This window comes from Lygodium microphyllum, chromosome 21, assembly GCF_053477565.2.
Source record: "Lygodium microphyllum isolate KBCC chromosome 21, Lygodium_microphyllum_v1.1.10, whole genome shotgun sequence".
Taxonomy (NCBI): Eukaryota; Viridiplantae; Streptophyta; class Polypodiopsida; order Schizaeales; family Lygodiaceae; genus Lygodium; species Lygodium microphyllum.
Genome location: NC_141155.1, coordinates 22452982 through 22471403, shown reverse-complemented (window position 1 = coordinate 22471403; position 18422 = coordinate 22452982). Strand labels below are relative to the sequence as shown.

The 18422-nt window shown below is 41.4% G+C and overlaps 1 protein-coding gene across 2 annotated transcripts; it reads right to left on the bottom strand.

The window, feature by feature from the left end:
- Window positions 1-935: 935 nt before the first annotated feature.
- LOC148017805 (uncharacterized) lies at window positions 936-2991 on the bottom strand. Of its 2 annotated transcripts, none has more exons than XM_087661947.1 (3): window positions 2677-2991; window positions 2467-2495; window positions 936-1287 (listed from the first exon to the last, which is right to left on the bottom strand). In XM_087661947.1, exons 1-2 carry the CDS (start codon window positions 2989-2991, stop codon window positions 2481-2483), a joined length of 330 nt encoding a protein of 109 aa, XP_087518073.1. In that variant the 3' UTR covers window positions 936-1287; window positions 2467-2480. The 2 variants fall into 2 exon arrangements, with proteins under 2 accessions (XP_087518073.1, XP_087518074.1); XM_087661948.1 differs by having other exon boundaries at window positions 936-1272.
- Between the last annotated feature and the right edge of the window lie 15431 nt (window positions 2992-18422).

Below are 18422 nucleotides of genomic sequence, written 5' to 3'. Positions count from 1 at the left end.
TTATAGAAAGGTGGAGTGATATTTTTGCTAGGATCTTTGGGATATATCTTGCCATCTAACCAAAGATCAAGATTATTCTTTCCTTCAAACCTAAGTATATGTTTCGTAGACTCTGTAATTGTAATGAGATTTGTTCTCTTCCTTATTGGTTCATACTCACTATCCAACTCAATATGAAGATGATAGAGATGTCTTTTTTTAGAGCCACATAGATCATTGGGATGACTGATCCATAGCTAAGGATGTGATTAGAAAATTGGATTAAAAAACTATGTCAATTAGAAACAAGAAGAAAAACAAAGAAGAAACTAGTAAGGATGGGAAAGAAAGGATTGACAATGGAGGGAAGTAATCAAACGTCGAACAAAATTCAAATTGAATATTAGTTTTCACTTTAATGAGGATGAGTAAGATCTTCATTATGATAATCTTTGTCACCTTTATGGTGGCCTAGATTTCTAGGTTTGATGTGACCACAAGAATATTGTGGCAATGACTTATTAACAAATTTTGATATATTTACTTATCAAAATATAAAAAAAAATTAAAATGTAAAAAAAAAATTATTTCCTAAAATATTTTCTCTCTCTAGGATCGCTTACATGGCATTTTCGAGACCTCAGAACTCCCCTAATGAATGGATGTGTAGTGTGGATAGATTCAGATTTATTGACATATGAATTTTAAAAATTATTATCAATGAGTGAATTATTTTATTAAGTGTTTGAACCGATTCTAAGGGGCTCTAAATACATATTTATTTTTACAAATTATGGTGTGTGGGGAGTGTTGAGCAGTGCGCGAGGGAGACGGGGAACGGAGGAAGAGAGTGGAGAAGAGAGACACGAGACACCGAAAGTGGAACCCCAAAAGTGCATCAAGTGAGCACACATAGTTGAAATATATAGAGGGGACCAGGGATGCTATATATAGACAAACTATATATAGCTAATACCCCTGCTCAAATAAAGGTCCCTAACTGTGGATGAAAAAACCCTTGGGGATTCAAGGGAAAAACCCACAGCTCTATATAGCCCTACTACTATATTAATATTGAAATATGATTACAAAGTTGAAAGGAGCTAAATCACTCCTGAATATACAAGTGCATGTTTGTAGGCATCAAAGGAGCTACATCACTCCTTAATTACTATAGATAAATGAAGGAGCTACATCAATCTTGAATTACAATAGATGAAGTAATCAAAGGATATAAAGGGCCATGAAATTGCTTTATGTTGAGTGTGGATATAATCCGCTATGCAACATAATCTGTGACATCAAAAACTTAATAGAAAATTTTATATCAACATTAGAATACAATCACAATGTCATAAATCAATTCAACAGCTAGAATATACGATGAAAATTTCATCAGCTCATCAGCTAGAATATATGAAATAGCAGCTGGCATACCACCAGCAAATGGAAAGAAGAATGGACGAGATGAGCATTATCAAGACGAAAACATTAGTTGCAACATCATTTCCTTAGCTAGAATAGATAAAATATCAAGTAGAATAAACATAAGCTTGAACAAACGAGTCAGCTGGAAATAGACAAACAACAGCTGGAAACAATGAAACATTAGTAAGAAAGAACAAAACACAACTGGGAACAACGAAACATCAGCTGAAATAGACGAATAACAGCTGGAAACAATGAAACATCAGCTGGAATAGACAAACATACTGGAAACAACGAAACATCAGCTCGTATATCATAAGCTAGAATAGACAAACATTAGCTGAAATAGAATAGGAAATGAAAAGAATGAAGCATTAGCTGGAACAACTCAAGAGCTAGAATAAAGAAGAATAAAGAACAAAACATGATTTGGAACAACTCAACAACCAGCTACAATAAAGAAGGAAACATCAGCTGGAACAACTCAACAGCTGGAATAATAAGGAACGAAACATGAGTTGGAATAATAAGGAACAAAGCATGAGCTGGAATTACTCTCAACAACTAGAATAAGGAATGAAACATCAGCTGGAATAACTCAACAGCTAGAATAAGGAATGAAACATCAGTTGGAACAACTCAACAGCTGGAATAATAATGAAACATCAGCTGGCATTAGCTGTAATATAGACAAAATGATATGAAACGTAGCATGAAGAGCCAAAAATCAGCTGGAAGAAAGAAACATTTAGAATAATCAAATGATGAACAAAATACCAACAATCATCAGCTGGAATATAACGAGATGAATATTATGATCATTAAAATATCATCAGCGCATCAAATATAAGCTGGAATACGATCATCAGTTGGAAGGAATAATAGAGGAGATGCAAACAAATTATGAGCTCGAAAATGAAACGTCAACAGGTATATCATATCTAAATTCTTGAACCATCAAGTGGTGTAATGAAAGCATGAAAGATGAAATACTAGCAATTAAAATGATGAGAAATTGTACTAAATTGTGCAAATGAAACATCAACAGAAATGTCATACCATCAGCTGGAATATCAAGAGCTCATCAGCTGCAACATCAACCAAAGATCATCAGTTGGAAACATAATATCAAGTCAAAACATTTGCTAGAAAACAGATCATCAACTAGAATATCATTAGCCCATTAGCTGAAACATAAAATAAGACCCTAAAAAACGTGATAGATAGTGACTTTGGAAGCATTGCTGATAGTGATAGGCCTATACAGACCTCCTCCTCTTCATCTGATTCAATAATCATACACACTAATTTATTAGAACTCTGCTCCAATTTGCTTCCAAGAAGCTTTTTCTCATCTTCCAAAGCATCACTACTTGTTGTATTTCCATCCTTTTTCAAGCTGGAAAACTGCTTGTTATCTTCAAAAGCACTGCTTGTTCCATTCCCATCCTGTTTCAAGCAATTAAACTGTTTGCTACCATCCTTCAAGGTACCAACTGATCCATGTCCATCCATGTGGTCTGTCTTTTGAGATTTGGTCCCTTTTTGCTTCTCCTCTGATGATGCCTTTCTCTTTCTTGCCATGGCTTAGTCAAACTGCTTGATATTTTCTAAAGCACTGCTTGTTCCATTCCCATCCTGTTCCAAGCTAGCAAACTGCTTGTTATATCCCACCTTTAATATGCACTCACAGTATTCTTCTCTATTAGCTCCAACTTTATGTGGACTCCGCTTCACCTCCAACACCTCTGCATCGTAGTATTCAAAGCACTTTGAAAGAGGCCGCCGACAGGCAACACAGAGAATCATACCAGGGTGAACATCTTTACACTGATAGTCCTGCAAGGCTTGAGATGCTGGACGAATCATCAACTTTGCTTCTCCAGCAGACTTGAAATAGTCCTGCATGGCTTGAGATGCTGGACGAATCATCTGCTTTGCTTCTTCAATAGACTTGAAGTGATGTGAAGGCCAAAGCTCATCTTCCTCAACGGAAAAGTCTTGAAAATGTAGCCTTGAATCCGTAATTGTAGGAGCATGATAAAGCCCTGCAATTTCTAGTGATCTCCATAGCTGCTCATCTTCCTCAACAGAAAAGTCTTGAAAATGTAGCCTTGAGTCCGTAATTGTAGGAGCACGATAAAGCCCTGCAATTTCTAGTGATCTCCATAGCTTGAATATGTCAACTACTATAGAGGTTAATGACTTGGGATCTTCACCATATTGTAAGAAAAGGCAAATGGAAGTCACATGGAGAGCATCTATTCTAATTCTACTAGGCAAGGCCAAAGCATATCTTATCTTCCCTCTTTGTTGCCAACAGAATGCATATTCCTGCTTCATGTACTTTGAGTAGCCTAATGCATTCCTTTATGTAGAAAACTGACGTCCCCCACTAACAAAGCACTGTTCACCATCATAGTTTAGAATGATAAAAGTACAATCACATGCAACAAAATATTTTGCTGGTCTCAATTTGGGACATTGCCTTTGACATCATAAAACATAGCTTTGCCTAGAGACCAAAAGATAGAGCTACTTCTCCTCCAATAACTGTCAATGAAATGCATTTCATAATACTCTATGTGCTTACTCTGAGATAAGCAGTCCGCTGGTGCTTGCCGATTGTGTTTCTAACCTTTTTGTAGTGATTTGGACCAGTCTGCCATATGACAAACCTCTCAGGATGCTGGTTCAACATTTGAATAACCATTCCACTCACAGCGTCATTTATGCTTTGTGCTTCTGAAGATCCTCCCACAACCAAAACCACTTGGAGTACAATGAGTTTGTGAGTGCTACGATCCTTGAGGACTAGACCTTCACCATCACCATCGTTGTTATCACAGTGATAGTTCTTCCTATCACTTTTGTAATCAAGGAAAAAGTGCATGAATTCTTCTGACTTGGGAACAGAATGTTGTAAAGATGCTCTGTGAATGTCTGGTAATGGGGCTGGACGATTTGCTCTCTAAACTTGATTGGACTGGCTGGGTTAGCTCACTCTGATTCTTGTCTACAGCCATCCAAGCATGATCCCCGTTCTCCTCTGCCTTGTTCTGCAAGGGAAATTCCCCGTCCCCAGTGCTTTTGTCCATTTGACTGACTAAATTCCACTGCTGAACATCCTCTACGTTTAGGTTGAGAGAAAATCTCTACGGCCTGTGCGTCGTGCAGAGATTGAGACCTCAGCTCATTGCCATATGCATATTCGTGTTGATCAGCGGGATAGATCCGTGAGGGATTGTGAATCGTCTACTGAAAGGTAACAAATCTGAAAGCCTGCACTGCGTGATGCAAGGCAATGCAGTGCGATATGGAATCATTGGACCTCACAAGAAAAGGATCCACGAGTGTGAGAGTTGTCCACGTAAGAGCTTCTCTACAGTAACAAACACAAAGCTGCTAGAAACCACGTGATAAATGAAGAAGAAACAACACGAAGGCTCGTTAAGCGACGAGCAAAAAGCTGAAACGAACGACATTACAGCTGAAGGAGCGAAGACATGGAAATAGAACAAAGAAAAAGCATGTGAAGTGATACATTGTTGTGAGGGAAGGGGATCAGGAGTTCCGCGTGACAGAGGACGGAACTGTCGTTGGACTCGAGGTGAACGGCGTTGCCGTCGGATTGCTTGTCGAAGGCCTCGGGGGCGCCGTCCATGGCGTAAGGCCAAGTCTGGGGTGGAGATGCCGGGGACCCATAAGGCCAAGTCTGGAGAGAATCGTGATAGCACTCTGTTGGTAATGCCAGGGTATGCATTCTGCTCCTGGATGATGAAAGGGCACCGAAACAGTGTCGCGATGATGAAAGGGCACCGAAATAGTGCCACCACAATGCAGAGCGGACCAGAGACGTAGCCACTAGCGAGAAGACCGACTGACGGAGGGCGACTGCTGCAGGGATGGGGTGAAACGGGTAGCCAGCAACAAGCGGGACAATAGATGCCTCAATGCTATGCTTTATTCCTGCAAATTGGATGATGGAAAGAGGGTGCACGTCCTTTAGGGCATCGGCGATGGCAATGGCCTGGGCTCTGATACCATGTTGAGCACTGCGCGAGGGAGACGAGGAACGGAGGAAGAGAGTGGAGAAGAGAGACACGAGACACCGAAAGTGGAACCCCAAAAGTGCATCAAGTGAGCACACATAGTTGAAATATATAGAGGGGACTAGGGATGCTATATATAGACAAACTATATATAGCTAATAGGGAGTGCTTTTTTCCAGTACATGCAAGAGTGATTGCTACTTTATTTTATTATAAACCATGATATGTGTGTTTAGTGTATGAAGCACGTGAAATGTGAACGGTTGTTTATTCTATTTTATTTAATGATGTGTATTGAGCGTGGATGTGTATGGAAAAGTGATCGGCTAGTTTGTTTTAGAAATTAAATGTGGTTTGTGTGGTGCACTGAAAAGGAAAGGAAAAAATTTGATACTTGTAGGGTGTGTGAATGCACCCTAATCCGAATGAACACATGAAAAATCAATTGATAGAGAACAAACCGTGACCATGAAGTTATCCCAAAATGCAATCCAACAAAGCTAAAAATTAACAGTATAATGAGAAAAAAAACAAAATACAATACATATTTTTCACGATTTGTTGGAGAGTTTTATGGATTTTTCTCAATTTATTGGATTTTGAATTTCTTTATTTAAAGAAAAATAAATAAAACCAACAGGAAGAGGGATTTTGAGGTATGATCAATCAACTTGGTGGATGTGTGTTTTTCATGTTAAACAAATAATATTAAAATATGTATAGTCATGTGTGTAGAGTGATTCGATTTGTTTTATTTTGTTTTTTATTTTTTATTTTTTTATTTTTTTGAGGTATGGAGGTAGGTTGGTAATTGGTGGCGGGTCCCGATGTTTTGGGTCAGTGTTGTAATGGGGGATTCGAAGAGAGAGGCACCCCGTGGGGGCACAAAAATGCCAGTGACGAAAGGGGCATGGGTGTGGGTTGGAGATAGTAGGGGGAAATGGTACACAAATCGGATGCCGTATGCATACGTAGCAAGTGCTAGAAGATCCCCAAGAACGAATAACTATACTTTAAGCTCAAAATTCAAGAGAATAGACTTACACAACATGAAGAAAAAAGACCAATTGGGTACAATCTCCTCCCATGCCTTTTGTGAGCACTCCACAAAGCATGTATTTAATATTTTATTCATCTCCAAGCTAAAAAATAGCCCAATTTTACAATTAGTATGCTTTAGCTTTTGTGTTTGCTTTTGTCTACATAAAGAATAAAGCGATTGGGTGATCCAAGAGTCGAGCAGTGCCCAGATACAATGTCCAACAATGAATATTTAAATTGTGCGTCCATGCGCATACAAAAATAATAAATATATGTTAAGCGCTTCAATAAATAAGCGCACCAAAATAAATATTAGCACCACGCCTAAGACGTGCGCCCATAAAAAATGATAATTTCCTCTAAATAACTTGAATACACGCTATCTCCCAGTGCTTCCCAGTGCCATCGCCGCCTGCTCTACCAACCGAAGCATTCACAATTGTTAGAAAATAATAAAATTAAACTGACAAAAGTGAATACCTAGCAATCTTCAACTAACAAAATAAATAAATAGGTTAGAACTCTATCCTAATCTTAATTTAATACGAGTGCGCACTCTAAACTCATAAACGTCCTTTAATTTAAATATGTATTTTGCGGAAACACCCACTTGCACATTAAATTAACATGATGCCCGAAAAGGACAGGCATTCTCATTAACTTTTCACACAAGGAATTCACATTGTGTACGAGCCCTGGCAAATAAATATAATTTTACAAAATCCATCACAAAACCTCACGGAATCCACCATGGAATATGCCTCCTGGCATCATATCCTTGGGGTGGGATAGTAATTGTTCTCAATTGCTATTAGCTCAATGTGGAGCAAGCAAATGAGGGGTAAGCAGCTAGGTTATGAGCATGCATCCATTGGGCCTCTTCAACAGGATGATTATTAAATTTCACCAAATGTCTAGAATATCTACGGCGAGTTCTAGTGGTCAAGTAACCAGTGTCTAAAATAGTTTTGGGTTCAAAGATTTCAGTTTCTTCTTCTAACAAAGGAGGATTTTCATAGATAGGGTGGAAAACTAAATGACCTTTGAAAGGTTGTAACAAACTAATATGAAAAGTATTGTGGATTTTCCAATGTTGGGGTATTAATTTAAAGGCATTGTCATTGATTTTATGAATAATTTTGAAAGGTCCATAAAATCTAAGAGCTAATTTGACAACAGGGTGTTTCTTAACACTTTGTAGTCTTTGCTTTTCAATGCGTAACCAAACATAATCATTGACTATGAAATTCATAGCTTTTCTTTTCTTGTTAGCTTGTCTAGTATATGATTGCTGGACTTTTGCAATCATATCTTTAACTTCATCAAAAATAGTAGCATGCATATTGGCAATATCATCAACAACTTTAACTTTGTTTGACAATGAAGTAATAGGTATATGCAATCTATGTCCATAAATGATTTCAAAAGGTGCTTTTCATGTAGCTGTATGTGGAGTATTATTGTATGCAAACTGAAGTAAATGCAAGTGTCACTACAAGGAAAGAGAGGTATAGCAACAGCGGGTAGCGACGCAGGAATAGCGGCATAGCTATTTGCATCGCATTTGCGACACAAATTGCGACGCCCCACAGGGAAAAAAAGGAGGGCCAAAACCTGAGCATGTTTCATTTCCTACATTTTCGTGAGACATTTCGAGAGGGAGAGTGAGAGAGAGAGCGACCGTTTTGCATAGAGCGTGAGAGAGGGAGAGGAAGAAGGCTTGCCGCCACCGCCGCCGCTGCCACCGTTCGCGAAGGAGAGGAGGAGCCTTTGTCGCAAAGAGGAGCTACCAAACCTCACCATATCTTTACGGTGAGTCCATTCTCTCCTTCTTTTGCTTGTTTAGGGGAGGAAATGAGAGAGAAAGAGAGGGAGAGGGAGAGGGAGGGAGAGAAAGAGAAGGAGAAGGAGAGGGAGGGGGAGGGGGGAGGAAATGAGAGAGGGAGAGAAAGAGAAAGACAAAGACAAAGAGAGGGAGAGGAAGAGGGAGAGGGATGGGGAGGAAATGAGAGAGGGAGAGGGAGGGAAAGTGCATTCTCTCTCTCTTTTACTTTTGCTTATATGATTTGTGTATATATATTGAGAGAGGGAGAGGAAATGAGAGAGAAAGAGAGGGAGAGGGAGAGGAAGGAAATGGGAGAGGGAGGGGGAGGGAGGGAGAGAGAGAGAAAGAGAGGGAGAGGGAGAGGGAGGAAATGGAAGAGGCAGGGGGATGAAATAGAGAACGAGAGGGAGGGAGAGTGTATTCTCTCTCTTTTTTATTTATTTTTTTATATAATTTATATATAATGAGAGAGGGAGAAGAAATGAGGGAGAGGGAGAGGGAGAGGGAGAAAGAGAGGGAAATTAAAGAGAGGGAGAGGGAAGAAATGGGAGAGGGAGGGGGAGGAAATGAGAGAGGGAGAGGGAGGAAGAGAGAGAGGGAATGAGAGAGGGAGAGGGAGAGGGAGAGGGGGGGGGGGGAGACGAAAACATAATAGGAAAATGAGAGAGGGAGAGGGAGGGAGAAGAAATGAGAGAAGGAGAGGAAGAGAGCAAAAGGAAATGAGAGAGGAAGAGGAGAGAGAAAAAAAGAGAGAATGCGAGGAGAGAGAAAAAGAGATAAGATGTTAAACATAATAGGCAAAGAGAGAAAGAGAGGGTGTGGGTGTGGGCGAGGGCGAGGGAGGGAGAGGAAATGAGAGAGGGAGAGGAAGAGAAAAGGAAATGAGAGAGGGAGAGGAGAGAGAAAAAGAGAAAGATCATTAAACCTAATGGAAAAATAGAGAAAGAGAGGGTCAGGGTGAGGGAGGGAGAGGAAATGAGAGAGGGAGAGAAAGAAAGAAAGGTAAATGAGAGAGGGAGATGAGAGAGAAAAAAATGAGTGAGAGAGAGGAGAGAGAAAAAGAGAGAAAAATCATTAAACCTAATAGGGAAAGAGAGAAAGAGAGGGTAAGGGCAAGGGAGGGAGAGGAAATGAGAGAGAGAGGAGAGAGAAAAAGAGAGAAATATAATTAAACCTAATGGAAAAAGAGAGAAATAGAGGGTCAGGGTGAGGGAGGGAGAGGAATGAGATAGGGAGAGGAAATGAGATAGGGAGAGAAAGAAAGAAAGGGAAATGAGAGAGGGAGAGGAGAGAGAAAAAGAGAGAAAGATCATTAAACCTAATGGGAAAAGAGAGAAAGAGAGAGTTGGGGTGAGGGAGGGACAGGAAATGAGAGAGGGAGAGAAAGAGAGAAAGGGAAATGAGAGAGGGAGAGGAGAAAGAAAAAGGAATGAGAGAGAGGAGAGAGAAAAAGAGAAAAAATCATTAAACCTAATAGGGAAAGAGAGAAAGAGCGGGTTAGGGTGAGGGAGGGAGAGGAAATGAGAGAGGGGGAGAAAGAGAGAGAGGAAAATGAGAGAGGGAGAGGAGAGAGAAAAAGAGAAAAAAATCATTAAATCTAATAGAGAAAGAGAGAAAGAGAGGGTCAGGGTGAGGGAGGGACAGGAAATGAGAGAGGGAGAGAAAGAGAGAAAGGGAAATGAGAGAGGGAGAGAAGAGAGAAAAGGAAATGAGAGAGAGAGAGAGAGAGGAGAGAGAAAAAGAGAAAGATCATTAAACCTAATAGGGAAAGAGAGAAAGAGAGGGTTAGGGTGAGGGAGCGAGAGAAAATGAGAGAGGGGGAGAAAGAGAGAAAGGGAAATGAGAGAGGAAGAGGAGAGAGAAAAAATGAGATAGGGAGAGGAGAGAGAAAAAGAGAAAAAATCATTAAACCTAATAGAGAAAGAGAGAAAGAGAGGGTGAGGGTGAGAGAGGGAGAGGAAATGAGAGAGAGAGAAAGAGAGAAAGAAAAATGAGAGTGAAAAGGAAATGAGATGGAGAGGAGAGAGAAAAAGAAATATGAGAGAGAGAGGAGAGAGAAAAAGAGATAAAAATCATTAAACCTAATAGGGAAAGAGAGAAAGAGAGGGTACCCTAGCATCTGCTACATAGTATCATAGTACTGGGTACTTGGCACTATGATACTAGAGTACTAGGTGCTAGATACTAAGATGCTATGATATTATGTGCTAGGTACTCAGTACTAGGTACTAAATACTAGTGTTCTATGATACTATATGCTAGTCATAGAAAAAGAGAGAGATGGAAGGAGAGGATAACAATCTAAGAAAAGAAAAGAATGATAACAAAAACAAATTGTTTGTTGTAACGTAGACAAAATGAAAAATGAAGAAGGTCCCGTTGTTCAAGATCGTGAGGCGTATCTTAATCAACGTGTCCCATGTCCTTGCTCTCAATGCAAGCTGGCAATTAGACGAAAACGTTGATTGTCTATAGAACACATACGACAATTTGGCAAGTTTCAATCTGAGATCATTGATTAGGCGATTGCGGATTTTCAGCAAACGGCAATTTGAAGTTAATATCAATCATGCATTGTACTCACAAGCTAATTGAATACCATATATAATAAGATTGGGTCTCGCTGGCAAATTTTCTATCCAGGGAGGTGATGTCTCATCCCAAGGAGGAGTGAACCCTTTGCGGCCAATTAGAAGAGTATGTGGGCGTGCGATGGATGGAGTGTAGGAGCCAATCCACCACTTGCAAGGCCAATCTATACCGTCAATGCCAGAGGAGACATGCAACCTTCTAGACCTACCTACAATCTTGGAGCCTGAGATGGAGGCAATGATCGATGCATTGATTCCCATGGATGTCAAGACTTCTGATTTGCTTAGAGAGGAAGCATCCATACCATTATATGATGGGTGCCGAGTATCTCGCCTGAAGACACTGCTTGCACTCTTAAGTGTGCAAGAAAAATATAGGTGGAGTGATACGAGTGTGACCGAGTTGTTCAGGTATCTTGTACATACGCTTCGTTGAATTTTTTTTTCGGCACTATTATTACAAACATTTGTACTTTTTCAAGGTGTTTATAATTTTTTTCAGGTTATTGAAATATCATATATTACCACCTGCAAATACCATGCCTGAGTCTCGTAATGATGCACGACATGTTTTACGAAAGCTTGGCATGGACTACAATAACATCCATGCATGTATCAACGATTACATACTATTTCGAGAAGAATACGAGACTATGGAGACATGTCCAAAGTGTGCTGCTCACAGGTATCGACAGGACTTGCAAGGGCAAACCATCCCTTAAAAAGTTCTCAGACACTTTCCGCTTATCCCCTGCATAAATCACATGTTTCGTATGTTCGGCATGGCGAGCTTGATAACGTGGCATGCGTAGAATAGGTCCACGGATGGATTTCAACGAATATCAATGGATTCACGCGCATGGAGCCACATTGACTCTACCTTCCCAGGCTTTGCTTGAGAGACAAGGAATCTTCGGCTCGGTCTTGCAATGGATGGCGTGAACCCATTCCGTCTGCGCTCAACTTCTTACAGTCTGTGGCCTATAGTCCTTGTCAACCACAATATCCCTCCAGGGGCTTCTACGAAGAAAGGACATCTCATCCTTAGCTTACTCGTCCCCGGCTGCTACAAAGTCAAAAATATGGACGTGTATCTTCATCCATTTGTTGATGAGCTTAAGATTTTGTGGGAGGAGGGGGTCACCGTGCAAGATATGAGCATGCACGATTTGGTCGGCGGTCAGCTAATATTCGAGTCATTCTCATGTGGACGATGCATGACTTTCCGGGATTCGGAGAGTGCTCAGGTGAGCAGGTCTCCATTCTTGTTGGTAATATCTATATTTTATCTCGTTCAAGCAAGTATTCACAGGGTTGTGGTGTTGGAACAGGTGTGGTTACCTCACGTTATCATGCATGTCCATTGTGCGGGCCACAGTTAGACTCCCGAAGGTCACGAACCATGAAGAAGATGGTATATCAAGGACACGCTACTTTCTTGCCAGAGAATCATGAACTCAAGGAAGGTTTCCTTGGACGATGCCCAACACGTATGAATGCTGCAAAAGCTGGTACGAGCTAAAAATGGTCCAGGCGGAATCACATCCAAACGGAATGCGACGGTTCTCAGTTCTCTACAAGTTGCCATATTGGACCCACTTACAGGTCAACCACTTGTTGGATCCCATGCATATTTTCAAGAATGTGGGTAGCTTACTATGGGACCACATCACAGGAAAGAGAGACACTATAGGGGCACAAATGGATTTGAAGGAGGTAGGTAAGATGGAGGCGTTTTGGTCGTAGTCGAGTGCTGATGGTCGCGTGCAGCTTCCTCGCACTCCTTGGGTTTTGTCCACTAAAGAAGAGCGCATTGTGAAGCAAGTAATCAAGTCTATCCACACTTCGACGAGTATGATGCGTTCTCTCAGGTCAGCATTTTCTAAAGACGACCAATTATCGCGGCTTAAATCCCATGATTGGCATAAGATATGTCAGGTTTGTACTACAAATGGATTGTAATTAGCGTGCACATTTTGCTATTTGGAGTGTAGCCATTATTCATAATGCTTTCTCATTTGTGGCAGTTTGTACTACCGATCGCGATCGCAGGATGTCTTACTCCAGACATACACAGGGCCATTTACAGGTTGTCGAATTTGGTGCAATGGATCTCAAAGAAGGATATTAAGACATCCTCTATTGAATCCGTGAGGCGAGGAGCAATGGAGATGGTCTATCTCCTTGAGAAATACCTGCTCACCAGCATGCTCACGATACAAATCCACCTTCTTGTTATCTTGTAGATGAAGTGGAGATTGTTGGACCTGTCCATACGCGATGGATGTTCTTCTTGGAGCGCTTCATGAAAACCCTGAAAGGCTTTGTGCGACAATGAGCTCAGCCAGAAGGTAGTATGGCTGAAGGTTGGTTGGTGTCTGAGACGCTAGTGCATATTTCACAATGGCTACCAATGGTAGATCCAGACAATGAAATGCTATGGTCACTGAAGAACGATGATAGACTGACTGGAGATGTCATTGTTTGAAATGGGGTAGAAAAAAGATGTTAGATATGATCAATGCCCCACCCTCATTAGGTGCTACCAATGATCCATGGTGCTCAAAGTTGTAAGGCCCCCATTATGAGGAGAAGCCAAGTGTGAGCCCAGACATTGGTGGAGTCCTGACTTGTATATCAGATGAGGTCTATGTGACCGGATGGCAAAAAGGTGACCATTGTGGGTCTAATCTTTGGGTTAGACGGAGTGGCTAAGCAAGTAGCAACTCGAGGCGCATTGCATCGAGTTGCGGTGTAAGGGAGTTAAAAGGGGCCCCTATTGTGGGGTCCGAGGGCCGCGGAAGCGGCCCCAGGCTGGGGGGGTCCTAGGGGGGCCAGCGGCCCCCCTGGATGGGGTCCGGGGGCAGCGCCCCCGGCCCGATGGTAAAGGAAATATTCCCTGGAATATTCCCTGGCCGACTAGTGGAGGCTCATATGGTAGGTCGGTCAGCACGCCGACCTAACGACCTTCACGGGCTATAAAAGCTAAACCCCTTCGCAGCCATCACTCACTCATCTTTCACCCAGTCAGAGTTGTTGTTCCAGCTAGCCTTAAGCTCTTCATCTATCTTCTGTCTAGATCGCCATCTAAGCTTCACACAATGGAAGCGCACGGGTGGACAGAGCCATCTTTGTATCAGTTGTTTGGAGTTAAAGAATTTACTGATTCTCCTCTTATCTGTTGTGTACTCTCTATCTCTTTCTTAGATTCTGTTCGCTGCGCCGTGTAATATTTTACAAAAGAATGGATGCCTCAACGGAGGAGAAGGTGAATTACTTTTGTATGTTGCACCATGCCTCTATGGAGATGTGGCTCGCCAAGTACCAAATCAGTAGGCAAGATCGAGAGGAAGCGCGAGCTGAATTCCGACGTAGTATGCGTCATCGACCGATTCGATATCCCGAAGGCATGGAGGAGATGCTGCGGTTCATGTCAACGCGATGGTTGCATGGAGCTTTGACCACAGCGTCTCGCGAAGGGACAGATGTCTTAATCGAGGAGTGGGAATTCTTGAGGGGATGTAGTCCAAAGGTGATGAGGGGTTTAGAATCTGTCGTATCTAAATTTTATATGCGACATCTAATTTGAGTGTTTCAATGTACATTACAAAATATATAGTGCAGCGTGGTTGCGGGGACGGCATGTTCGCATGGAGCGTATTGACAAAATGCGCTCCACAATGGGCTGTGGTATCATGGCAAGGTTCGAGCAAGAGAGCCGGCGACGAGCAATGGATCCAAACAAGGTTTCGGATGAGATGGAGTATTTTGGGAACTTGCAAAGTATTGTTACGGTGGATTACTGTAGCTTCTCCATGATACTATTCGATGTGCAGTGGTTCAAACTGGTACTTGGAGGAGTTGGAGCAACAGTTCGAGGAGGTCCATTTGGATTTCTCAAAATAGATTTCGAAAAAAAATGAACGGATTTGTGTGACACCTTTGTGTTGCTAGCCCATTGTGAACAAGTGCATGAACTCATTTGTTTGCTAATTATATTATGACATGGTTTATGTCACAATGGTTTGAACTCTCTTGTACGTGTTTGTGAATAGGTAATCTTCTATCCAAACCCCCAACAACCTCGATGGTGGTATGTTATACATTCAACTCCCCGAAGTGCGAGAGTATATGATCAAAGCGATGTTCCGAGCATAGATGAAGATAATATGCAAATAGGGGGGTCGATATTGCAAGGGGTGGAGGCCGTCGAAAGCTTGGAGCTAGTATCGGCTAACAATGATGGAAATACAGGAGTCCAAGAATTCTTTGAGAACGAGGCAGACTTATTCTTTTGTGGTGACATGTCTATCGACCTTCCAGTGTATGCGAAGTTGTGTCAAGAGATTAACATGGGACCATAGGATAGTTCATACTTGGAGCATCCACTTAATCAATTCGTTGACCAATCTCTTATAAGGGTACATAAGATATGCATTTTAAGTGATTTTTTTAAAAATGATTTATATTATTGTGCTTTGTATGATTTAAATTGATTATTCTAACATCATTTTTTGTCTGTGCAGGTGACATTTTCAGGATGAGTCGAGGTATGAGCGATGAGGAGTTACAGGATATCTTCACATGCATGTCTCCAGACCAAATCACGAGATTCAGAGATATGGCAGACCGGGAGCTGTCTCAGTCTTCGTCAGGGTGCTCTGCAGATCTACTTCAGGGCAATCAGATGCTTCCGGCTTCAAGCAGACGAGCTCGACACTCCAGACTTGGGCTAGAGGGAGGGAGTGCTTCGGGGTTAGGGGGATGCTACACAGATACAGAGGCAGTGAGCCCGCAGTCAACACGGGATACATGTGCGACTCCTCGCTCTCATGGCCCTTCCAAGGATCGTGGCTCAGGATCAGGTGGATGCTGTGGAGACACGTACGCGTTGTCTCCGTCTCATCGTTCAGCTAGAGCTGCGTCACCTCAGGGATTTGTCACACCTATGGGGACGTCTACTCCAGTTACTCCAGCTTTTGCTCAGCCCTCAATAGGTGGCACACCTGTGGATGCCACTCCGAGAGATATTACCCCGGTCGGTACACCGGATGCACAGGGGTCTCCTGGATATGCCCAGGAGCATGGATGCAGATGGGAGAGGAACCATATTAGGCACACTCCAGGGGGATATGGATATCTAGTCGATGGTAGGTCAGGAGCCATCATCATGAATGATGAGGGGAGGAGGGTGATGGCTCGCATGAGAGAGTTGTGCCAACAAGTTTTTCGGCACAACGTCTTGGATCATTGGAAGAACATACCGGAGGGGAGTAAGGACTACATAGTAGCATCCTTGCACGAGGCATTTCCGGTTCCAGCCTCAGTAGATAGATTCTCTACGGGCTGGATGATGGATTGCATGCATGCATACATGTCACATAGACGATTCGACGCACGCAAGGCAATCAAGAGTGGGGCTGCAAAGCCGGAGTGGTTAGATGTAGACAACCGGCGCCGACTGAGGGAGGATGCTACAGATTCTCCAAGACGTTGGAGTCAGCAGTGTGAGGCGGTGAGGGTACGACTCGAGGCTGGAGTGGTCCATCATCTTGGGAGTGGCGGCCACAAGACATATTTGGAGGACTTTGTAAGTTTTTCTTTTGTTTTGCTTATTTATTTTTTTGCAATATTCTTTATACTAATAATTATATTTCTCACACTTAGCATTTTTTTTTCTTTGCAGCACTCCATTACAAATTGCAAACTGACTGCCCTTGAGACTGATATGGAGAGAGGCATGGTCTCACTTCATTGATCGACCGATTGTATAGACGCGGCGGCCTTGTAAGTCAATCATCTTTCTTGTCCGTAGTTACCATGTTTAATTAGAATGCATTATTGTATGGTGGACTGATGTGTTGTTTCTTTTTCTGTAGAGTCCGTTCGATGCTCCTTTGCGGCGGGATGAGATTTTGGGGGAGGAGGATATGTAGCTCGCCCTTGGATCCCTGGAGCTCACACACCTTTATTTTTGAGTCGCCTAATCTATGTAGACATTTTCTATGTATTAGTGATATCTTGTCATGATTGTACCAATCGCTTATTATGCGATCATGTATTTATTTCATGTATCAGTGCTTTGATTTCAGTATACATTGTTTTTGTTTGCAAGCACATTGTACACAATGCAGAAACTATTTTGTATGGCTCTAATAGCTGCTCTGCCACAATTTTTTTTTCCTATTAACCGTCGCTATTAACATCGCAAATTTTACTGCTTGCATCGTTATTGGCGTCGTTATTTATGTCGCAAACCATCGCTATCAGCGTCGGTATTGGCGTCGGTATCAGTGTCGCAAATGCAACGCTGATACCAATGCCAATAGCGACGGTCATACCGATTGCTCTATGGCGTCGCCAATAACGATGCTTTTTGCGACGACGGGGGAAAATTTTGTTATTTGCATTTTCATCGCTTTAAACGTCGTTATAAGGCCTATATCTTGTAGTGTGTGTATTCCATATTTGTGGTTTTGAAATTGTGTATGTACATAAAAGATCCAAGATTGTAATGTTTGTTGCTTCTGTTTGCCCGTTTGTTTCAGGATGAAATGTAGATGAAAAATCAATCTTTGTTCCTAAGTTAGCAAACAAAGTAGTCCAAAAATTATTGCAGAATTTAGAATCACGATAAGAAATAATAACATTTGGCAAACCATGGTTAGTGAAAACAGTTTTTAAAAACAATTGAGCAGCTTGAGATGTAGTTAATGTTTTCTTGCATGGAATGAAATATGCTTGTTTTCTAAACCAATCTACAATAGTCCAAATTATATCATGATTAGCTTGAGTGTTAGGCAAACCAATAATAAAATCCATTGAAATATGTTCCCATAGTCGTTCTGGAATTGGTGAAGGCATTAACAAACCATATTGCTTACCATGGTGTCTCTTAACCCTTTGACAAATTATACATTTAGTTACAAAGTTAGAAACATCAGATTCCATTTGTGGCCAATAAAAATCTTCAACCAATGTACATAAAGTGAAAATAATACCTCTATGGCCTTGATATGGGGGACAACGAATTTCATGGACACAAATGATCTAAATGGAATAGTTACACATAACCTTTTCTCATAAAACATAAATCCATCAGCATAAGACAATGAATCAATTAGAATTTAATTATTTGTAATTAATTTATTTCAGGCAGCTTGAAAACTAGGGTCTTGATCATAGGTGTCTTTCATAGGAATAAGGGAATCAAAAGATATCACAGAAATATTATGAATAGTTGGTTTTCTACTCAAGGCATCGACAACAACATTTTTTTTTCTAGGTTGATATTGGATAAGTGGATGAAAACTTTGAATAAAAGCAATTCATTTAATATGACGACCAGAGATTTGTGGCTGACTAAGGAGATGTTTGATACTTTGTTAGTCAGTTCTAATCATGAATTCAGATCCCATTAAATAGTGTTTCCATTGTCGTAAATCTTGTACTACTACTAGCAATTCCTTATCATAGGTAGAATACTTAAGTTCAGATGGTTTAAGT